The 25,000-nt window shown below is 39.2% G+C and overlaps 1 protein-coding gene across 1 annotated transcript in view; it reads left to right on the top strand.

The window, feature by feature from the left end:
- Positions 1-23,558, top strand: part of fgf22 (fibroblast growth factor 22) — a gene marked incomplete at its 5' end in the record, with an annotated part of 24,557 nt that extends 999 nt beyond the window's left edge. The window contains 2 exons of the mRNA XM_080506448.1: positions 21,785-21,888; positions 23,270-23,558. Of these exons, the coding sequence (XP_080362574.1) occupies positions 21,785-21,888; positions 23,270-23,464 (299 nt within the window). The 3' untranslated portion in view covers positions 23,465-23,558. The remainder of the gene's footprint in view (positions 1-21,784; positions 21,889-23,269) is intronic.
- Between the last annotated feature and the right edge of the window lie 1,442 nt (positions 23,559-25,000).

The raw sequence follows: 25,000 nt of genomic DNA, 5'->3' as shown, positions 1-25,000 counted from the left end.
CCAGGAGGATTGTAGTCTATTTACAATCTGTGGTTTGGGGGACACCTGAGAAGAGTTTTGTCATGGAGCATCTCTGCCTCTTCAGCGTGTCCATCAATGGGTGTCTTTCAGACGCTTGACCAGGTCAGACGACCTGACTCTGCTCATGAACTGACCTCCCTCTCTATTAGTCAGTGGCTGACTGACTGATTGGACAGCTTTTGAGACATATTTGCCTTTGACAGTAATATTTATGTATTTGGTCATTAATGTTTTTTTTCTTCTGCTATTTATTTAACTACAAGTAGGTGAGTCAGGGTTTTTTCCATACAGCTACTAGGTGGAAGAGCAGCTGCTGTGCCCAGCTGCTCAGTCAGCCTGTTGCCACTGTTTTGAAGAGCTTCTTGCTGTGGACTCGATGATAATGTTAACCTGTCTGATTTAGTTGAAGGAGAAAATTTGAGAAATTTATTAAAAAAAGATCTATATAACATACAAACTGGCTAAATAAACAAATACATGAATGAATAAATACATACATATTTTCATTAGGATTATATGAAAGGGATTGTATTTAATGCATTATTCCCCAGCTATGTATAAATTTCGCAGTTTGAAAAGTTGTGCAGGCAGGTATGTAGAATGTTAGGAAAATTAGGGACTGAAAAATCTATTATTTCTATTTTCTTTTTCTTTTTTTAACTATAATTGTGTTTAGGAGGCTCAGCAGCCCTGTATGAAAAAGAACAGACCTCTAACATGTAATTAGTTAAACACTTTAGCCATCATCCCCTCATTTCCTTTGCTGGAAAAGAAGCATTTCTTTCTGTGATTAAATTGAGTAGCTGCACCATGAGCACAGTACCCAACTAGTGGTCATGCACTCTTTACCTTACATTTAACAAAATGGACCTTGTCATCAGTCTCTCGTTGTGCCTCATAATGTGAGGTATGTTCCGTTTCCATGGGAGACTCATGATACATACATAATACACCAGTAGGCTCTTAATCAGCTTCAGACGTGGGAGGTGTTGGCTATGTTATACATCGGAGTGGCAGAACAAATAGGAAGTTGTACATATTTAATGACAAGAGCAGTGACACGAATACTAGATTGCAACATCAGTACAGAACCTTTCACAGGCAGAAGGACACATTTGTTCTTAGTCTGTCTTAGTTTCAGAGAATATTGTTCCATAATAATTAAGCAAAAAAAGAATCTAGTTGCCTGTGCACAAAATGAAATACGTACATTGCCATGGGGGAATCAGCACTGCCAGGGCATGTATTATCTTGCTTATGTCTTTCCCAGGACTGTCCTTAGTGTGGCCGGGCAGTCTGTCCCCTGTATTGCCCTTCCACTCTTTTCGACACAGGTATATTGCCCCGACAGCTCAGCCTGCTACACCCAGACTAGGGCCCTCTCCTCCACTACACTCAGTTTTTCCAGTTCCAACTCCTGACTCCCTCTCAGGTGAAAAAACAGATGGAATTAGTCAACAGACTCGCAGCTAATTGAGGTTGGAAAATATTGTATCAATCCCAGTGGAGCAGAGGCATGGAACAGCTGAGAGAAGAGGTGAGAGGGAGAAAGACTGACTGAGAGGGATGGATGGTTTAAAGGATTAGAGAGCTTTCAAGGAGACTGAGAGAAAGGCACCGCACATATGGCAAATGAGAGATTTTCTAATGTGTTGCATCTTGCTTTCAGTTCATGTGGCTTCAAACATAACATCATAAAAATACTGCACAAATGTTGTTGATCAAAAGAAACGGATAAGAGGTTAAACTCTTTTTTTTTTTTTTTACGGAGCAATGAAACTCAAAACTGTCAGTGGCCACAGAGAGAAGAGGCTGAGTGTGTATCAGTTACATCTTGTAAGTGTTCCAAGAAAAATGTCCGGTCTTGTGCTCACCAAGCAGAACATTGCACACACAAACACACATGCAAACACAAACACTCTGGCTTCAGGTGTGCATTCCTCAAGTTTGTTACCAAAATCAAGCAAGTTGTAAGCTCAAGCATTTAGTGTAAATGGCCGGTAAGTATTTCTTAATCTCAGTACAAATCACGACAAACAATCTTAGTGTGGTCTGCGTAGCTACTTGATCTAAATATAGTTTCACCAATAATTACAAACCACTTGATAACAGAAGTTACTAAAAATAACCTGCTGAAATAGCCATACAAAGGAGCAAAGTACAGTGCACCACACCAAGGCACAGCAACGACAGGCTTCAGTATGTTTTTCTTTTGACCTATGCCAAGGCAAGAAAATGATCGAGGGGAAAAACACACCCAAGTGTTTACAAAAGCTCCAGAGGCAGGTACGCATCATATCCTGTCCTGGGTCATCGGTCATAGCCCGTTAATTAGACAGTGTTACAGCACAACAGCTGTGTAGGCACGCCCAGCAACAAGTACGTGATCAATTCCAACAGGGAAAGTGGAGTGCAATGCTCCATGTACAGTCAATAAGGTCAAAATAAAATAATAAATAACAGTCACTTGTTATTTTTTTCTTCACAAACCTGTTTTTGTTTATCCCTCATTCATGTTACACAACGTTGCTTAGGCCTGCCTCACTGCACTAACACAGCTTGGGAATTATTTATTTTTGCGGATTCTTCACACAACAGAAAACAGTTTACAGCGACCCAATGGTGACCAATGGTAACCATCATAAAACCCAAGGGTCTTAACCATATTGATTAATCAAGAATAGAACAACACGGAACAAAGAAGCATGGGTGCACAAAATATTCAAAATCCAATGCAAACATTGAATTGACTATGCAGAAATAAACAAATCAACCTTGTTGTGTCCAAGAAAGATTTCTGAATATGAAAGAAGCTACAGTTAAATACACTGCAACAAAAACACCTTTCAGTAATCATATACTACACTGTTATGTGAATGATATCTCACTACGTCTGGTTAAGTTATGTGACTTTTCAGAATAACCATTGGTGGTGCAAAAGCAGTCAAACAGAAATTTCAGTTTTCAAAGAATGCACTGCCTTAGTCTCAAAAAAAGCAGATAGTAATATTGGCTAAATACAAAAAATATTAATACATATTTTTTTAGTTATGGTTAGACACCAAAACTACTTATTGAGTTAAGATTCAAAAAAAGTTTTTAATTGAAATAAACATGTTCACACATACTTATGAATAAATACGATGATACATTTACTTTTCTTTTACGAGACATACAAAGAACTTATCTTAGAGTTTGACTCATCCAGCCACCCTGCTCTTCTCCCATTACGGTTCTGTGGCTCTTTGGTATTGACAAAAATATTCACATCACTTCAAGACTCACCTATTTTACATTTTATAACTATTATCATTTTCTGGTGCATCCAAAGTGCACTATGTATATTTAATTCCATGTAAAAGTTTTTTTTTCATCCCATCTTAAAGGATGAACTATTACTTTTGGGTGTTTGTGACTCGCGGCAAAACACATTTGTCCAGCTTCCAGGTAGTGCCAGCTGCTTCACCCTTTTAGAAAACAAGGTCAGCCTTCGACATTGGCATGAGCGCAGGAATCACTGCAACGAGCCTAACTTCAGCCTCTTCAGTCGTACCACGCTCTCAGCCAGGGTGTGTTGCATTTACCAAATTTCCTTTGGTGTACAACATGTTGCTGTTTGATGTGAGAGTTTTCCAAGTTTGTGAGTGTATTTGACTTGGAAGGGAACCATGGGCAGAAAAGCTTCCACCCCACTGAAAAATGTTGTGGAAATTATGCAAACTTGTTGTCGACGGGGAAAACTGTCACTCATAACGGAGAGACTGAAAATCATAAATGACAGGACAGGTGTTACTGACAGAGGACTTTATCCGTCTGAAGGTTTGGCTGAGGGAGTGATGAAAATACAGAAGACAATAAAGGGCAATGGGGACACCTATGAAAATATTTAGTGCTGTCATAGAAAATTGGATTTGGAGTAACTGTGCCTGTACATAAATGATGGTTCTGATCGTTTATTTGGGAACAAAACTGTTTAATAATGAATTAAATAGGTTATTATAAAAAAAACAAACAAAAAAAAAACAAAGAACTATTCTATGTGAATACAAATAATGTAGTATTAAGAGGAAAACTTTCTTCACTGACAATTTTCCAAGTATTCACACTATACCAGATCTCTTTAAATACCACCGGTCATCGTCTGTTCATCATATGCTCATGGGTTTTCTATGCTGAACTCTTGGGACAGTGGCACTCATATCAAAGCAACAGACATTACAACATGTCTGTTGTGCAGTGTCTGCATTTTATAAGGTGTGATGTGATTTATTCTGCACTGCCCTTCCATCAATCTCATCATGACTCACCAATAATTCTGTTGGAGTCCACATGGCGCTGTGTGACTGCATCGAGACTGCCGGGGCAAAAGAGGGAAGCACCTGGCTGAAGGAAGTGCTTTGGTGTTTGAATTGGGAGAATACACATGTTAATGAGGCTCGGAGCCGGGCTGGGGCGTGCTCTGCTCAGTATTGAGGTGGAAATTAAAGACTAGAAGAGTGTTGGAGCGTGTCCCATTGCTCGTTAGGCATTAGGGTTTGGGTTGTCTCAACTGAGAGGGGATTCGTGGACAATGTGGATGCCAGAAAGAGGGTAAATTATAACCCCCCCCCAAACCAATCCTCTGTCCTATAGCATAAAGATGTGTGTAAGTTCATAGCTAAAGCATGTAAGAGAACAAATTAAATTCTAGATTCTTTCAGCTCTTCTGGCTATTGTAAAACTTAGTAAAACAGCCGACTGTGTTGAGCATGCAGGTTAGCTCGTTCTGACAAATGCTCACAGTGTCACTGTCCTGGGAACACTGTGGGACAAGAGTGTCAGTGTCACTCTAATTAGCGAGCATCCCTGGTTTCTGCCACCAAGGTTCGATATCTTGAAAGGACTCAAGAAATGTAGCAATTAGTAGCTAACAACGTTTACCAGTCTGGCTCTGGCTCCTCTGTGGGATTTACAGAGTTCATCAGCAGGTTTATAGAGTCTGACTTTGCTCTGGCAGCCAATTCTTTTATAACATCACACAGCTCTGGACATCCTGTGTGGGAAGGGAACACAAAAGAGAAAACTTCACAGCGCCAGTAATCAGCTCCCTGGACCCTAAAGTCATTGATAGAAGATGGTTGCTTTGATATTCTGAAAGAAAAAAAAAAATCTGAGAAAGACTTTGATTACAATGTTCAAATAAATCCATACCTAATAAATTAATGTAGGAGTAGCACAATAGGAATATTGCGTCCTCAAGCAGGACTTAAGTCTCAGTTTTCTTATGTGGATTTGCCTCAACAAAAAAAGGACATCATTCTATTAATTTTCTTATTTCCTATAATTTCTTTAATTATTATAATTTTCTTAAAGTGAGTGTAAAGCATTTGGCTTCATCTCCAATAAGAGCACATTAATGTGGTTATCGCTAAATTTGCTTTTCAGTGAAAAGTGTGAGATAACTATTAATTAGATCAGGTGGGAACGGAGTAACAGTCAGCCAATACTCATGCAGCAACACATGTTGTAAATGTTTTCACCGAAGGAAATATTCATGGAGAACCAGCTGCCACTCACATCGAGAACCGTAAACATGCACACACATGTATACTGGCATAATCAGCTCAGTTCCTGAACATTCGATAGGCTGAGACAGATTAATGGGTTTTCTTTGACCATTTCAATAAACCCTCTAAACCTCCGTCCTTAAGCTGAGCCAGACATCATGTCTTAGTAGACGTCAAGCCATTTGCCCAAGAATAATGTTTGAAAGAGAACCCTTGCTGCAGATGGGAGTAAAAGAAAACATTTTTGCATCCTTAATTGCAGCTACGTTTGACTGGCTTCAACTCCAAGAGTTGGAAATGTATCCAGTTCAAGTTGCAGCGAAACTGGGTGTAGGAATGCAGTGTACCTGATAAAATTAAAACAGATACCTCTAAACTCATAAAGGTAGCAATGAGAGACAGTAAAATGTTTCTTACAGGGAATAATCACTTAAAACTTGAGCTCTCCACCCTTTTATTCCATGATGCAATAAGCAACAAGGGCACAGGTTTGTGAACTTTCATTAGACTTTAAACTCAGAAAAAAACATAAACAGATCAACCACAACCTGACAGTAAATCTGTGCAGCTAAATATTGACCTGCTGTTAGGCAATAAAGCCATAATGTGTGTGACATCTCACACCCCACGTTTACTGTGGGACTACCTGGCTGTACTGGTATGTTGCTGTGAGTGAGACAGATGGAAATGCACTCAATCCATGTTTGTTTTTTTTTTTCCCCCATTCAGGTAAGTGTTGTACTTTAAATGCCAGTTATGGTAATGTGCTTAAAAAAAACACAGCTTAGAAGAAAACCAGGCAGACTGGAGTTTTTCCTTTTTTATTAGATTATTATTATTTTCAAATCAAATAGAAGTTCATGGCATCACTAAAGTGAACAAAACAAAAGGCATAGTAATACATCCCACAGATGTTGAGACATTTCACGCTAAAAGGAAAATGTCAACCTGATGGTAGAAAAGAGGGAAAGTCAGGAATTCACCATAATCATTGAGATACATCTCAGCAATTGTCTACCTCCACCAAATATGCACCAGTCCTTTGGCTGTAATGTTGATTCAATTTCCATGGCAATCGCTGCTGTTGTTGTTGAGACACTACAGTTAAGATTTTATCCTCAGAAAAGTATAAATGTTTATTTAAATACTTTTCACAATCCACTCAAGTTTACATGTACTGTTTTTAACCAAAGTGTCATACAAGCTGATTTACAACATTGCCCAACTTATAGTCAAAGTGTGGTTGATTTTGTTCTTTTTAATTTAATTTTTTTTAATTTATGAGAAGATGTGTTCGTTGAAACTATTAAATACATTGGACAATTAAGATGAACATAATTCAGAAGTACAACATGTTATTTATAGCTCACTATGAGAACCAAACCTGAATTTGGGCATCTAAATGATCTGTGCTGTGCACGATCCATATAAGATTTTTTTCTTTGTTTTTCTTTAAGCTTCCATTAGCTATTGGATGTCTCTTTTTGCAGTTGTAATTTTAGCATTTGTAAATGTAGATGACATTTAACTGAGAAAAAAAAAATCATGCTGAGGCAAAGTTTGGTTCACATGTTTAAAAGACTGCGGCAAAAGGTCTTTTTCTGGACTGAATAGCTGGTCTTTCAACTATGTTTCCTGAAAGTAGACAAAGAATACTCGATGCAAATAAGACTAAAAACAGCAACTGCAGGTCCATGCATACCAACAGGTTGAGACCATACAGAGTCCTCTCTGAGCTGCATTACAAACACGTACCCGTACCTGCTTTCTGTCTCCGAGGCCATTCCACTAAACGAACATGAGCAGGATGTGAGTATCATGTCAGAGTTCTTTAACTGTGCGTGTGCATCGAGAATGCATGTGCCAGTGTTTAGACTTGTGCCATTGTGGGAGCATGAAGTGAACCCTAAACTGAAAAAAGATGTGAGTTTCCGTTCCCTAATGGCTAATATGAACCAGACCTGGTCTTACACTCAGTTCAAGCACATCCACGTTTGTGTATTTGCGTGCATGTAGGCATGTGCAAGCTTGTGCGCGCATGGGTGTTTTTCTCATCTGTAAGGCCATGCTCCTCATTAGAACACAGAGGGTGGCATAAGGCTGTGGTATGGCCTGAGCTGAGGCAGTGCAGTCCACAACTATCAGAGCAGTTCTGTATGCAGGCTGTGAGCTTCTTCTTGTTTTCATAATCAGTGGCAACATGTTTACTTACACTTATTTTGTTGTATTGCACTTTGATGAGTCAAGGTGAAAAGGTTGCGGCAATCAGATCATAGTTTGTGCGCTATTCGAGGAGACCAAGAATATGTTCATATGCATTTGAAACATCTGGATTTCGCTGCTTCTTTGTATGGATTAAATCTGCTTCATTGTGAAGTGGTTTCTATTCTTTCGATGTTTAACTCTTCATAGTATAAAAATATTTTACTATCTTCACCTTGTATCTTTCTTTATGCATGTTTCCCCCTTCCTACCTATCACCGTCTCCCTCCGGCTGGTCTCCATTTCCCCCTCTCCTCCCCCGCAGTGGATAGGATTGAGGTCAGGGCCCTTTAGCCATTGGAGCAAGTGACAGCTTTGACAGGACCCTGATTTTACTCTTGTGCCTTCTGTCACCTCCTTTATGCCCATCTCATTTTAATAATGTAAATATGGGGCATGCTGAGGCCACAGAGAATATTCTGTGTCCTGGTGCTCAGTCAGTGGAACCTCACACTGCACACCTGAGCCACGCAGGCACACACTTTAAGTTGTCAGTTGATTCCTTTCGAACTGAATGAGAATTGGTTTGTTGCTTTGAAACCAGGATTTATTAAAGTCTGTTTGTGACATTTTTGGGGACAATTTAAAATTATACATTTTTAAAGAAAGTTAATTGAAGAAAGAATTAAACTAAACAATAGCAAACAAGTGTGTTTAGAAGTGTTTCTCACTCAGAAAAGACTCCACATTTTAAATGTAGTTTCCTACATCTGTGGATTGTTTGTTGCTTATGTGGTTTTTTTTAGTGTAAAGCTGCCCTTCAACATGCAAATTTAGCATTAGGCATATGTGCCAACGTAAGCAAAGAATAATCTTGGTTCTACTGGTGGATATTGCAATTTTGGTTCAGATACACAACTCTTAAATGTTTGTGTAAAGTTCTAGTTATAGTATGGAATTGTAAACAGCTCCTTTGATTCCTCTTGATTACATTTCCACCCTCTGTGACTGAGTTTGTTCTGGACAGCCCCCCAAATGAGCCACAGATGCCAATCACCCGCTTGTAACATTTTAGTGGCACAGGGGGATGAGCATGGTTTAATGTGGATTCTTCCATCTCTGCTGCTTCTCAGGGTGAATCAAAGAACTGGAAAATGCAGAAGCTGTGAGTCACAAAGCTTTTGGTGGGATGACGTGGTTACAACTACCTGTGAAGACTTTGATAGGTTGTCGTACGCTTGTTACGGATGTGATGCATGATTTGGAGGCAGTTTGCCCTCCTTGTTCTCCCTCCTTGATTAGAGAGGACACAATTTACTTGGTAATATTGCGGCCCCTCAGTACCACACAGGCACAGACAAGCAGGCAGGTTGCACACTGTGGGCTTCATTAACCTCTTTCACCTTTGCTATCCCCCCAGCCTTACTGGAAGCAAGTCTCTACCCCAGAAACTCCCCAACTCCCTCAGGTTGTTCTCTAGTGTTACTTTTTCTGGCAACCCTGCCCCCGCTGTCCTTGTAAATTTGGGGTCTGATCAGAGGAGGGCCTGATTCAGCATCCTGGAGGTCCCTAATGAACTGATTGATGTTTCATTACACACAATCACAACTCAGCATGGTCAAGGAAGTTGGTGTTCAGTGGAGTAATGACTGTAGGGTGCTTGCTGACAGGACATGGAGGTGCACTTATCACTGGAGTCCGTGTGTGGTAGGAAGAGATTTCCATGCAGCCACAACTTTTCACTTTTCAAGTTTTGATTAAAATATATTTTTGTGCCAATTTTGTATGACTGCTGTTGCTGCTTAGACAACATGTTCTGTGTTCATGAGTAGTAAATCTGTTCCGCTATACATAAAAACTACTTCCACACTTTCATGCATACACACATCCAGATGTGGATGATGACTCTAGAGTATTGGGTCAGTCTGTCTGGGGATAAATCAGACAGACTAATCTGTCCTGCAAGGGGATGGAGGGTAATTGGTCACATTTGACCCCCTGGCCTTGTGGACTGTGGGAACGCAGGTTTTATCTAGCAGCAGTAATTGGCTAATGAAATACTTCCGCAGCTCCTCCATCAGATTGCCATCCACCAGTTAGGATAGGGTGAGGCATGTGTGTGTGTGTGTGCGTGCGTGCGTACGTGTGTGCGTGTGTGTGTGTGTGTGTGTGTGTGTGTGTGTGTGTGTGTGTGTGTGTGTGTGTGTGTGCGTGTGTGTGTGTGTGTGTGTGTGTACTCCTGAGTGTGGCCCATAAAAGTGGCCAAGAGGCATCTGTGTGTGGGTGAGAGAGTGTGTGTGTGTGTGTCGAGTCTAGAGAAAATGGCAGGATGCGGAACTCCCTGTGGCCATCTCCATGACTTTATCAGTCACATCAGTCTCATGATGCCTGCAACATCATGATATATTGACAGACCACACATTATCTGTTGTGTGTTTGCCATTATAAGTTATACCTAGGTTGAAGTGGAAATAAATAATGGAATTTGAGGTTAATTTGAACCCTGAGCAGGACTTTATGTGGAAGGACTTTGTGGGTGTTTCGAGAGCATGGTCTGTAGTCGCAAAAGCATTGTCATTGAAGCGAGTATCCTGTGAGGCGTTTTGGTATATCCTCATTCTTGACTTAATTGACTTTCCTCATGTTTTATAGTGGTTTTGTGTGATCACCTATCAGATCGAAGACATGCCCACATTAACTGAAAGACAAGAAAATCGGCATTGGGAGGGGGGGAGGGAGAAGTGTAGGGGTGGAGGGGGGATGAAGAAAAAAGGCTAAAGTTACGGTAGTGAGACAATGTCTCTGAGGTCCCATCAAGTGAGCCATTCATTGATGCAGGTCTACCAGTTTGTGAAGCCAGGGAGACACTCCGCTAGAGTGGGGCCCAGGGTGGCCCTGTCTTTTTGTCCCAAGCTGACCCCTGCTCTCCTGCCTGGCCTCTGCGCCCCTCACCTGGCCTGTCCCAGCGAACTGGTAACAGGATACCTGTAATTTGCTCTAATGGCCTTTGAAAGACCTGGCTGGGCTAATCCCTGGAGTACTTCTCCCAGCAGCACTGCATGAAAAGGTGGGGGTAACTGGGCCGAGTGTGAGTCCTGAAAGAGGACCAGCCTCTGGATTGTGTGTGAGAGAATGTCACCCCTTGCGGCCAGGGCTGGGGCCGAGGGAGGGCGAGAGTCAGCTTTCAGCAGGTCACCACCGTACGGCTTGTTCACAGGCTCAAAAAATAAAATCAGGCCTTGGCTTGTAGAGAAGTACATTGCCGCCACTTTACACCTCCCTCACTGACTTTGTCTGGCAGAAAGGTTGAATGGTCTAAAAACCTGAGTGCACACAGCTTTGAGAGAGTGCCTTCGAACTGTGTGATGATAGTGATAAGTTCTGCAAATGAAATATAGAAAAGGGAAGTTTTTACTTCTGGATTACACTCACATTTCAGAAGGAAGTCCCACTCAGGAGCACTCAGGAAAAACAAATATAGGATTGACATAATGGCATGGTGAACATTTTCCAGGTATAACTGAATGTTGTTCCTATAAATATAGGATTGCAAAACCAACCATTTCATTTTTTACGGTCCACAAAATGCATTCAGGTACTGTAAATTATAGTTTTTATATATATATATATATATTTTTAAAGATTGTTTTCAAAAATTCCGAATATGCCACACCATGGGCCAGTTTGCTATCATCTCATGACACGAATGCACAATATGTTTAAAAATGTTTGTAGTGAACTTATTGAGATTGAACCTTTAATATAAATATTTGCAGAGGTGAGCCTCCAACAGAAGACGCTTCATAATTCAATTGCAATTCCACTCAACCACCATTAGATACAATGGACATTTTTTAATTGTATGATGTTTACAGCAATGGAGAAATTATACTGTTGGATTGAAAATGAGCTCATCAATCATTTGTGAGAGCTTATTATAAAAACAGAATAAGCCTCTAAATGAAAACATCCATGTGATCAATCAGATTTTGTATCCACACTTAGCAAGTTATTAGCCACTGCCTTCATGTAAGACTTTTTTTTAATTTTTGGAATCTCTTCATAAACATACTTTATAATATAATGTGTTTTTTTCTGTGGAAAATTATGACATTACTTCAGAGATCAAACCCATTAAAAAATGTTTTGTCTATCTGCATTTATCATTAAAAACAAATTAGGACGTCTTGTAAAGCAGCAAACATTGATTTTGAGGAAAGATTCTGTAATAATGTGTAATAAGAACAAAAATAATATGCATGAGGATATACATGCAAACAACATTTACACAAACCCTCTCTGTGTCCTATATTTCCTCAGGTTAGTTATCGGAGCAAGTGTATACAGTCACATTGAAACAACAGCACACATGTACACAATTTGTGAGGTGTGCTTACATCAGTGACAGCATGTTTGGATCTGTCAAAGTTCAAGTGTGAGCCAAGGTAGCCCTATTATAATGATATACTTAGATTTAGTTTGATTAAAGCCAACATGAGTCGAAGAATTTGTAACTGTGCAGGGATTCTGAGCTAAATTAGGCAAAAGAAACACTGTTTAGACTCCCAGACTACCAAAAAAACAAAAAGTTGGAAAGATTCACAGATATTTGCATATTTGTCTGTGTACATGTTTGCATGTCTCAGACTTTTTTTTTAATGTGTGCATAAAGTCGTGCTTCACTCTTCCCTTCATTTCAGCAGACAAATCTTTTCCACAGAATAAATCATCTCACTCCCTTGAGAGTTAATTGGTATAATGCATGTCCATAGACCACTGCAGAGAGAAGGAGCGTTAATGTTAAGATGGGATAACCAGGCAGAAAGAGAACCAAGCAGAGACAGAGAGAACCAACACTTCTGCTTGATTATGTGGATTCGTTGGGTTTTTCTCTGTTAAAAGTACCGAAAGAGGACTGCGTTGTATTTGGTGCTATGTAAATAAAGTTGAATTGAATTGAATAAGGGGCAGACATGGCAGAGGAACACAGGATCAAAGATGGGAGAGTGGAAGAATACAAGACATGAAATATGACCTGAATATTTCATCACATTTTAGAAGGTTGCAGGGAGCAGAAGCCTATCTCTGCTGAAATTGAGCAAAATGTCATGGTGCAGCCTGGACAACTACCAGTCCATCATACGACACACACACACGGACACACACATATCCTTTACCGGAACAGTTGTGCAGTCAGACACCCAGTCACAGCCCCGATTAAAAGGACGACAACATTTCTATTGCTGTGCAGAATTGCTTGGTCCATTGAGCGATTGAGGACATTACATCGTTTATATTTTCTGCCTGGTTGCACTTATTCAAACAAAAACAAATGTCATCATTTCATTAGTGTGAACATGAAACATTGCAGAAAACTGCTCATATAGGTTGTTTTTTTTAATCCTGAGTAAAGCCTTTACTTTCACAACAATCTATACACCTAATCTTTATGAAAATAAACAACCAAATAATGACAGTAAAAACGTCTTTAAATAATTTGAATATGTAAACTCAGTTTCAATTTCATAAACTCATTAACTCTTCTTCTTCTTCTTCTTCTTCGCATGACTCCGTGCACTGAATCATGACCCCTGTACCGTGATAGCATGGGACGAATACAAATACTGTTACACTCCCTAGTTGAAAACCTCTAAAATCATCTAAAAATAACAGCTGAAAATATAATGAATTGTTTTCCTATATTGTAATTGAAAATTCAGAAATTAGTCAAACTTTATGTTCATGTATCAAAACTAGATATGAAACTTTAGGAGTGTTAGCCTCACTTTAAAGGTTAAATGTTTTTTGCGGCTCCAGTTAAATTTCATTTAGTGGAAAGTCACAAAAATGGGTCTTTTGGTCATAAAGTTGCATGTCGATGGTCTATGCATACTTTATTTGTATTTTTCATTCTTGGAACTATTTTTATGATTTTTTCTTCCATACAATTTGAGCAAATGGCAAATATGTCCATTGTACAAATATGTGCCATAGGTCACACAATAAACAATAGCTGGGATAACAGATGTATAGACTTTACAACAGAATATACATACTTTCTAATGTCATATTACTGTCCATCTCAGAAGGTGGTTAGTAACTATTCTGTCTGCTGGTTCTTTATTTCTTTTTAGTTATAAATTGTGGTTACGATGGTCAAAAGTTCGGCTCTGAGAGTGAAACCAATACTTTTATTTGTTGTTTGTTTCTGTGATGTTTGTTGAAGTTTGAATATTATCATCAATATAAAGCCTAAATTGACTTAGAATTATAACAGATACCAGTAGATTGAATTCTGACTTGGTTTGTAGTGCATCAGTTAATTTGATAATACTTTTGACATTTTGAGATGTGCGTTAAGAAGCGCACGAGTGACTGTAATTGCTTTAGTTTTGCAATGTCTCATCAGCCAGCCATCTTTGCAAAGGTCAAACTAAATAGCTGTGTAGGATGGCAGGAGACAGAAACCAGGGTCCGTCCAGTCATCATCCACACAGGCGTACAGGGATGATGATGACGATGATGATGACGATGATGATGACGATGACGATGACGATGACGATGACGATGACGATGATGATGATGATGATGATGATGATGATGATGATGATGATGATGATTCTTTCAATAGTTTATATGAGATACTAAAGAGAAAAATGTTTTTATAAAAAGAAGCGACTTTCACTGACACATACAGTATCCTAATGACATTAACCCCTTGTAGATTTATCCCAGACATTAAACTCTGAGTTATTGATTATAGTCAAACAGGCAAGTTTTCTCTATTAACCTCTAATGTCATGGTTTATGTAGACTTCTGCCAAGTTGAAATATTTCAATTGTCCTTGTATCTAAGTTGTTTTAAGGACTGGCTTATATTGTCTGTCTGCTTTGTCTTGTGTTCACGTCCAATATGAAATAGGAAATGAACTAAAGTTGCCCTACAGTCCGTGCGATCATAAATCGAGGGTTACATCCTGATACAGACATTATGACTCAATTTATATTGCGTGGACTCTCATCAGGATGCAAAGAGTAAACATTTGAGCTTTAGTACAAATTGCTTTGAAAAGTTTTACAAAGACAGGAAGCTTTCTAAGTTACAGGTTTATGTACACAGGTACAATAACTTTCATTAGGTTGAAACTTTCAAATAATTTTAAATACCATTTTCCAGGAACTTAAATAAATAAATGACAAAAAAGGTGCAACCTATATGATTCGCGCATACTTTGTGCACTGTAAAATATATTTTTCCATCTCAGCAGCACTGTCGTAATCTGCAGGTCATGCTGAATATCAGTTTTCATTTCAGCCACTCAGTGCAATGAGATCATGACTGCAGCAGTATTATGTACCATACAGTAGCAATATCAGGCCTGCTGTATATATGAGCCTTAGGGTGAGGCATTCCTTAATCTGTCAGCTACCAATCGATAAGAAGTGTTTAGAAAGGGATTGTTTGCTCCCTTGATATTGATTCCACTGGATATGTACAATTAGACAGGCAAAGGGTTCGGTCTAACATAATCATGATGTGCAAAATATTTTTGGCCTTTTGGTTGAACACAAAATCAGCCACAATTGACAGGAGAATATTTTGAACTTCTCTTCCAGGTGAGGTATTGATCATCTTGTGATCCCAGTCACTTTGTAGATTATTGTGCTGACACAATTGTTTCAGTGGACTTGATCAGTCAACACATGCTGGGATTCATATTTCAGAGTATTGTCCGGATGTGGACATTGACCTCTTCAAATTGATCACATGGGTATGTTTTATTGTTCAACAAATGACAGTGTGTCATTGTTTGCATTTCCTAGACTACCTGTACAGATCATGCAGGTAGCGGTTTTTTTTTTTTGAGTAGCATTTTAAAAAAAACAAACAAAAAAAAACAACAGAAAGAGTTTTTCATGGATCAAGAGCTATCAAGAGTCAAGAGAAAATAACAACCTAAAGAAAAAAAGCCTCCATAAAGATAATAAAGCAGTTATTAAGCAACAAAGGAGGCACCTCTTATTTACAGCACATCATAAAGTCCTAGCTCAAGCTCATATGAGGCTTTCAAATTGTATGGTTTTCTGTTGTGTTTATGATGAAGACTCTCACGCTAACCCTAACCCTAACAATAAATAAACACCACAGCAACTTTCTTGTTGCATCCCATCCATCAGTCTAACTACTACACTAACCTTATACAAGTTATCATTGAAGTTGGGGAAAAGGCAGGGTACAAACTACACAGGATCATCAAACTACCATCCAAATATTTATTTAATGATTCTGTTTCTGTGGCATCCTTGAAACTTTTATGTGAGACTGAACCAGAAGGCATCGTGAGGGCTGTAACCCTAACCCTAATCCCACCTGCACTGAGTTACCAAGCACACACTGGTAAATGCTTGCAAGACACATAATATCCATCTGCTATATCAATTTTTCAAATGAATCTTTGGTACTACACAATCAACCAAGACTTCCTTTATTCATGTGGTTTAAGAACACCGAAGTGTGGTTATCGTGTCGTTAGAACACAAATAAAATGTGATCGCACCACACGGATATCATATAATAATAGTAACTCTGATTCGGTGGCCAAAATAAATGCCTATGAGATATACATTCACCTCTGTCATAAAAACTAAAACTAACCCGATCTGTTTGAGTCACCATCACTGCAGTATTTTACTGTACATTCAAGATTTAACATGCATGTTTCCGTATCACAGCACCTGTGAAGGCCTCCACTTGGGAGCCTGTTCTCATGGTAATCTCTCAAGGTGTTTAAAGAAGTAGTGAGTGATGCAGCCTTTGTCTGCGCTGATACACACAGGCGGCTGCTTCACCCAGTACCAGACCCTTCGAGGGGGTCATGGCAGATCAAAGGTGCTGGTCACAGCCATTAGGCCTGGCAGCCCAAACCCGACATGAAAAGCTTGTGTTTTGAAAAGGAGGGCAGAAGGAAAAAAAACAACAGGGCCCTCTTCATTTAAAAAGCAAGCAAACTGTGAAATAATTGAAAAGGTATGTCAATCAAGAGCAGGAGCACAGCGGGAACTCCAAGATTCCCAGGCTCTGCTCTGGTCGAGCACTGAGCCATGGAGGGCTGCTCAAGGGGGCAACCCAAGAAATTAAAGACCTGGGAAAAGGAACAAAAAGAAGACAGGAGGAAAGGAGCAGCAAAGTCTCTTTTTCTCATTCTTTTTGCGCCGTCTTTCACTCCTTTTTTTTTGCTTGAAATTTGTGATGGAAAGAACTATTTTGCCACAGTTTGCTGCGCCCTATTCAAAACCTCCAGTCATTAATAAGATCTTGTCTAGTTCTTCACCTCTCAGGTGAGTAACAAAGGCTTGTTGGGTGGGGAGGGTGGGTGCTCTCCTTCCCCCACTACTGAAGCCACCATCTTATAACCAGCACCTTCAGCCTGTACTCCCTCCCTCCCTCCTTTCTACTCTCCCATACCATGAGTTTGACAAAAGGGAACCCTGTGAGAGTGTCTCTCTCTTTCCTTTCTGTCTTTTTCTTTCCAAGGTCAGAAAAGGCTTGAATGATCTGACGATGGGCTAACGTCCAAAAAATGGGGGACGGGAAGAAAGGAAAGAGTAAAAAAGAGACGGGGTAAAAGACTTTTTCTATGCTTTTAAAAATCCCATAGAGAAGAAATAAATGGCAAGTCCACAGTTGACTAGACATGTATAGTGCAGGATTTGCTTGTAATGGCAGCTTGAGCTTATTGACAGTCCCAGCCAAAACATGTCAAAGGTTAAGAGATCTTGCCAATTGCAAGTGGGAAGCCAAAAGTGCCTTTTTCATGAGCTCAATGGGACCATCGGTTGATACTTGCTCAGCAGATCGAGGTGAAGAAGTGACCTTCAGTTCCCAGTGCAGCCCAGTAACAAAGAGTTAATTTGTCTTTATTGTTTCCCTGTGTGTCCTCTCTAACTGTGATATTATTCACAACATCTGAAACATTTCTTGAATGAAATTCTGAGAAAATTTGAAAGTATTTTCTTTCTTTCTATTTTTCTCTTGGCCAAATAATGTGTTCGTCTTACATTGATTTATTCAGAGAAATCATCTTGGTTGTTTGTACAGACAGCATGGATGTCTTGTCAATATACAATGAATGTGTTTAACATATGGCTTAATAAAGAGTGGAATATGTAGCACACAGTATGTAAAAGTGGGGTATTTTGATGATCCAAACCTTTAAGTTGGTTCCATGATTATCCAGATTGGATAGTTTCAAAGTGTACAAATTTGCCAAAGACATGGCACCGAATTCTGTAAATTAAATATACGTAAATAATAAGTTCAGCTTTTAAACACAGTTGAAGAGTATATTATTTAACAATGCCAGGAGCAAATGTGTATTATACAGCGTTGTGTAAAAGTATATCGGCGTTACAGTGTCATTCTGTGAATGTTGAGCCCCCCAGTAAAGTGACCTTTGGATTTCAACAACTAGAGAAACCCTCTAATAGCTTGGAATACCTCACTCTGATTTCTCAGGCTTTGAGCACAATGGAGTGACTTTTCAAAGGGGCGACTGTGAGTTATATGGATCTAACTGGTCTTTATAGATGTGTGGTCAAGCGTCCACAGCCAAAGTGATTCCCTTAGACAATGTGAAATCCCCATTTTCATGTCCTCAGATCTTTTGTGTCTGCTGACTGTGACATCAACAGGTATGAATGAAAGCTTGAGCACGAAAAACCTGCATCTAGATAGGACAGCTTTTACTGTGTGAGAAAAAGGAATGCTTTACAAAATGAAAAGTAGAAACCTATTGCAACAGCAATGACAAAGTAATATAAAATATATCAGCATTCCTCGTTAAACCCCATTACCATGTTCAACCTTTAGATCGTGTCTCATATAATTTTTTGAACTATCGGTAAAGTTAAAATAGAGCAAATGTCACTATTCACACCCAAACATGCTTCCATCACACCTACTGTGCCTGGAACTCAAACCAACAAATAAAGGCAATTACTGCTGGCACCACTTTCAGGCACCAACGGTTTTCATTGGCCTGGACTAATCCCCCATAAACCCTTGCAGTGCCCCAATCAACAGCCGAGTTTCGGCTAATTGCTTATGAGTCCCTTGCACGCTCCAGGTGCCACCATATAGCACACCCGGTGTTTGTAAACACAGCTCATAAAGAGGAGGCTGCCATCAAAGTGTTAATGTTTCCTTGGAGGATCAGAGGCGACACAGGAATGATGAGGGTGCAGCTGGGTTGATACCTGGACAGACTCGACTGAGGAATTCCCTTTGCCCCTGCAGCTGTGTGCAAGCACAGAGGGGGCGTCATTTACACGTTCCCAGCAGAGAAGAAAGACACTCAACAGGAGTTTGTGTTTGTTTACCTTACCCTTCCTTTCTTTCCTTCTCTCTGCTCTTTGTACGTCTTTATGTCATTGCCTGAAGTAAATGACCTCACTTGGTAAGCATGACTAGTGATGTTGAGGGCTGAAAATAAAAGATTTGGAGTTGTGTGTTTAGTGATTGGAGAAGCAGATGTGTATTTGCTTTTCAAGTTTGAAGGGACCCTCAGATGTTTTCTTGAAACACGTAAGAGCAGTCTGATAGAATTAGCAGGCGTTGTGAGAGAAGCAGCGAAATCTACATGAAATTACATATTAGATAGATAGATAGATAGATAGATAGATAGATAGATAGATAGATAGATAGATAGATAGATAGATAGATAGATAGATAGATAGATAGATAGATAGATAGATAGATAGATAGATAGATAGATAGATAGAGCTTTATTAATCCTCCAAGGAAATTCCACTGTCCAGTAGCAACAGAAAACATCAAAAGAAAACATAAAAACACACAAAGAATCAAATACAAAGCTTTTGACATAATGTGAAGTTTAGCTAAAACAAAATGATGATGTCGATGAAAAAATAAACAGCAGGTGTTATGCCTCTATTCTTGCTTTTACCACTTTGAAATTTACAAATGTAAAGTGCAATACAAATAATAATAATAATAATAATAATAATGATAATAATAATAATAACAACACAATAATAATAATTATAATAATTATAATAATAATAATATATGAATAATATATTTAAAAACAATAATAATAATAAATCAAGTGCCATTCCACGTTATTTATTCCTTTTGGTTCTTTTCTCTTTCTTCCAACCCCTCCCCCCACAACAAATATTGTCTTAGCACAAAATGTATAACAGAACAAAATTGCTTGATAACCTTTTAAACAGGAGGCGCACAAAACTTTTTCAAGACACACATGGACATGAATGAATGAGTATGAAAGACTTTCCTAATACGAATGAAAACGATATCAACGACATTTATTGAAGGTGACACACAACAGTCTGTATTTACTGGCACACAAAGTCTCTTTATATAATGCTGAAAGTGGAGTGGTTTAACAAAACATCTTACAAAAAACATTGGTTTTCCTCACTTTAATTGACAAATTGTGATTGTCTCGCAGTTGTTTGCTGTTGTAGTTAATGAGGGTTTACCAGATTGCTTTTGCACCAAAGATCACGTAACTTTTCTCAACAACATTGAAGTGTACTAAAAAATAAGAAATAAATCTCCGAAATGGGGATCCAAATCTAAAAATGCCAACTTTTTGGAGAATAATTTCGAAGACTTGAAAGTCTCAAGATACACTTGAATAAATTTGAACCTGTTTAGAAAAGCAGCAATAAATACTCTATATTATATCAATAAACATATTAGGTTTGGCATTGGTGCCCAATTCAGCTTTACTGTTCTTTCCAAACATAATATGGACCTGCACAAATAAACAGGCAATAAAAACACACTCCACTGGAAGAGGGGAGTAGCACCTGCAAAATCCCTGGCTTGAGCATTTATTTTTCATTGCTGGATGTGTTTAACCTGCCAAATTCTGAAGGAATTCAGTCCAGTCACTGCCCTGTACAAGATTTGTAGCTGTACCAAAGCAGTTAGGGGCTGGTCAGTCCGATGGCTGATGCACCACTGCTGTATTAATGACTCATCATCATCACTCACTTCCTTCCAGCTTTGGGTCAGTCACCTTGTCCTTCACCACCTTGATCTAGTGTTCTGTTTACGGCATGTGTCCAAGGTTAACTGTCCTCCTTTGCAGACATACAGCAGTGGTTAGGCACTTTAACAACAAGTGTGCATGTTTTCTCTGCATAGACTTGATGTTGAGGTGATAATTAGTTTTCACTACCTGATCAGATAGGCAGCCACATCAAGGTGCTTTCAAGGGCTTAAGTGGGTAATTCAGGGCACACACAAAAAGTGATCCAAAAGAGAGTTTCATTTCTAACAAATAGCTCCTATTCAGGACCCTGTGGTAAACCTTAAGGGCATATCCCAAGCACCCTTGCTCTCATATCTACCAGAGTGGATCTATGCCTTTAATTTTGTATGTGGACAAATAACAGGTCAGGACAGAGCCACATGGGACTTGTTTGCAATCAGCGCCCAGAGGAAACAATTATCCCACAAGCTTGCCAGCGTTTTCATGAGGTGAAGTGAGCTGGAGAGGCTGCCTAAGTGGCTTGCAAGACAGGTTTTGTGTCGCTCAGTAAACATCACTATGAGTATCGTCAGGATGCAGTGAGGCAGGAGACTTTTATGGATGCATGTGGCAAGGCTTACAATGTAAATGTATGTACTTAAGGGCATGGTCTGACACTAGGGTATAATAGTTTAGTTTTTAGTAATGCAAAATGACAAAATAATATTAATTATGCTCATTTTCTTTATGATCATTTATCTGTTAGAAATGCTGAGAGTTGCACTTTCTCATCTCACAAATAAAACTCTTTCAGGCTAATGTACATATCCTGTGTCCATTGCATTTTTATCACTTGATTTGGGCTCTCTCTTTTCAGGGCATATGGCTGTCTGGTGCCCTAATTGCTAACGATAAAGTGGTATTTGATGGGAAAACATACAAAGCTGAATGTTTCTAACCCAGACTCTTGTTACCTATTCTGTTTTCCAGGCCTGATGGAAATCCGATCTGTCAGTGTGGGAGTTGTTGCCATCAAATCTGTCAGCACCGGGCTGTACTTAGCTATGTCCAAGAAAGGCACGCTCTTTGGATCGGTGAGTATTCAACTTGGCAACATTGTTCCTACAGGTCAAGACTTTGGAAAGGGGAGGGAAGAGGTTACTGAGGCCTTGGGGAGGGATATAAGTATAGGAGTCCCTTACGAGCGCAAACCCAAACATGTTTGATTCAGCTGGAGTGAACAGAAACCTCTGGAATCTCCTGCTTGAACGTCCAGCGAGAGGGCAAAGAATTGCTATCAATCATGGTTCTACACCTGGACTATAGCTGACGATACCTGTAGCCTGAGCTGGCTTGTTCCACTGTCAAAATAGATAACACAGACAAGAGACCAAACCAGCAATGACAAAGAGCCAGCTGTGCTCATTTAAGTCTTTGCGTGCCATCTGCCAATTGTTGTTTCGCACAGCAAGCTTTCACATGTAATCACCTCTCTTTGTTAAAATCAGACACACATCAGGCCCGAGGTGTGTAGTGTCTAGCTCATGTACTAACGTCTCAAACGAAGAGAAATCAGGTTCAAGTAAACATTTGGCAGACACGTATAAGACAAGTGCCTTGAACAACACAGACATTCAGACAAAGAAATACCTGAAGTGTCTGGAATTTGCAAAACTCTGAAACTTTGTTTCAAAAGGAGGGCAGGTCAAGCACAACAGTTAAACAGTATTCTAATCCTATCAGAGAGGTAATAGCATAATAGCACTATGAAAACAATGTTAAATAAAGCAGTAGAACTTCTTGTCACTACCAAATCTTCCAGGACTGATATGAAGCAGCATCCAACAGTGGAAAAAAAGGCATTGTGGTCTGCAAGTCTGTGCTTTATTTTCAAATATTGTTTCAAATATTTTATTTATTTTAGAACATGTATGTGTCATTTACCCAAATTAATCAATATCACACATTTTTTAAATCATCTTTCCCTCGCAAGGTCATCTCAGCCAGCTCTATTAATCAAATAGTAATGTCCTCGACAACATCATTATTTCTAAGGATATTCCACAAACCTCAGATCACATTATTTGTTTCAGGGCATGTTTTTAAAAGGTTTTAAAACAAAAAGATGGCTGATTTATCTCAATTATCTAAATATTTTTAATGGAACATATAGCAACAGCAATATCATTGCATTTTATGGAGAGAAAAAAAAGTTTTGAGAGGGTGATGCCTTTCCAAAAAAATTTGTCAAACTTAACTTCAATCAACCAACTTTTTGATTCGGACTTTCAAAAACTTCAATGGAAAAAAACACCTCTGAAATCTTTTAACAACAAAAGATATACACCTTTGTGCACTAACTGCACAATTACAACAGTAGAGACAGTCTGGTTTAGCACAACAGAAACCATGTCAGCTACTGACTTCTCTGTTATAACCTTCTTCAAGATATTGTCTTCCTTCCTTTGACTGCAGGTGAAGTACAACCCAAGCTGCAAATTTAAAGAGCGCATTGAAGAAAACGGCTACAACACATACGCATCACTTCGATGGAAACATGGCGGCAGGCAGATGTTTGTTTCGCTGAATGGACGTGGGAAACCGCGGCGAGGACACAAGGCTCGACGAAGACACCCTTCAACTCATTTCCTGCCCATGCTCCCCTCTTAGTTCCCCCCGAGTCTGAACTTTGCCTGGAAACTTAAGATGGCTCTGCTGATTCCTCACAATAGCGTCAGCCTGGCTCTGATGACTATTTCCATGTTTATTGTTCCATCCTTCTGTAACATGTACATTTGCTGAGGTTTGTAACACTTGTAGAATAAGTATACCTACTTTTAAGTTATTTTTTGCAGTTTCTAAGGGCATTCAAAGATAGAACTTTAAAACAATCACAAGTCTATCTGAAGACAGACCTGTGTGTGCATGTGTGTGTGTGTGTGTGTGTGTGTGTGTGTGCTTGTGTGTTTGTGTGTGTGACAACTGCACATGAAGAAGTGTTATTTGGTTGCTGTTCCAAGTAGACAGAGAAAAGACACAAGCTTGTAAACAAGTTAGCGCATCAGTTTTGATAAAAGAACATCCCTGGTTGGTATAACTGCTGATCAAAGGCAAAGTGACTGTGGAATAGATTTAATGTTGTCTCCAGTATTTTTGGGAAGATTTTTGAGGGACGATCACAACCCATGATTCATGATGAACCTATGGGAAAGATCACACACTGATGCCTGCATTTTTTTCTACTCAGTGTTGCATATTTAGCCTTACAAATTTAAAGATGTGAATTAATCATCGTATTCTAAACATTTCACATTTTCATTGAGGATCTGCAATTCAAAACAGAAAGAAGATTATGCTTTGTTGTTGTTTGGTACTTGGTAAAGGCAACGTGACAGTATAATATAATTCCCAAATTAGGTAATGTTTGGACCATCTGTACATTTAATCTCTGAACTTGTTCTTTCCAAATAAGTTTATGATATATTATACATGTAAAAGTTAATATATGTCATGTAAGTTTCAGATTTCTAAAACATTTTTTAATTGTTTTTGCTTTTTGCTCCATGAGATGGTTTTTCCCAATCTCTCTGGGGTAGGTTCAAAGTGAGCATATTACCAGAATAAACATAGGATTTAAATATACTCAGGCCACTACTACATATTTAACCCCACTGTTATTGCTTGGGATAAACTGAGAAAACTGGATAAGAGCTATTGACTCTCTTTTCAACTGTACAGATGAGCTAGAACTCTCTATTGATGGGAAGACAATGATTAAGATGTTGGTATGTCTCAATATGGTTAATGGATTTCACTTATATAGTGCTTTTCCACTGCTTGAGCAGTTCCCAAAGCACATTACACTGTTAATCACATGCACCTATTCACACACACATATTCACACACCAATGAAGTCGGCTGCCATGCCAGGCTGTCAAATCCATCCATTGGGAGCAGTTTCGGGTTCACTGTGTTGCTCAAGGACACTTAGACATGTGAACAGATAGGAAATCAAACCTGCAACCTTCCGATTTAGAGAGCCACAGCCGTCCACATATATTGCAATATATGACTGGAACCCAAAAGAAACTAGTCAACCAGTTGGGAAAAGGTGTTCAATTTCCTGATATGAATTGTGTCCATGTGTGTCTGTCCATCTGCTTGTCACATTTTAACAGCATAAATGCAAAATATGCAATGTGTCTC

Source organism: Blennius ocellaris (genome assembly GCF_963422515.1).
Source record: "Blennius ocellaris genome assembly, chromosome: 12".
NCBI classification, from domain to species: Eukaryota; Metazoa; Chordata; class Actinopteri; order Blenniiformes; family Blenniidae; genus Blennius; species Blennius ocellaris.
The sequence above is the reverse complement of the archived record's forward strand: the minus strand, read 5'-3'. Positions and strand labels throughout refer to the sequence as shown.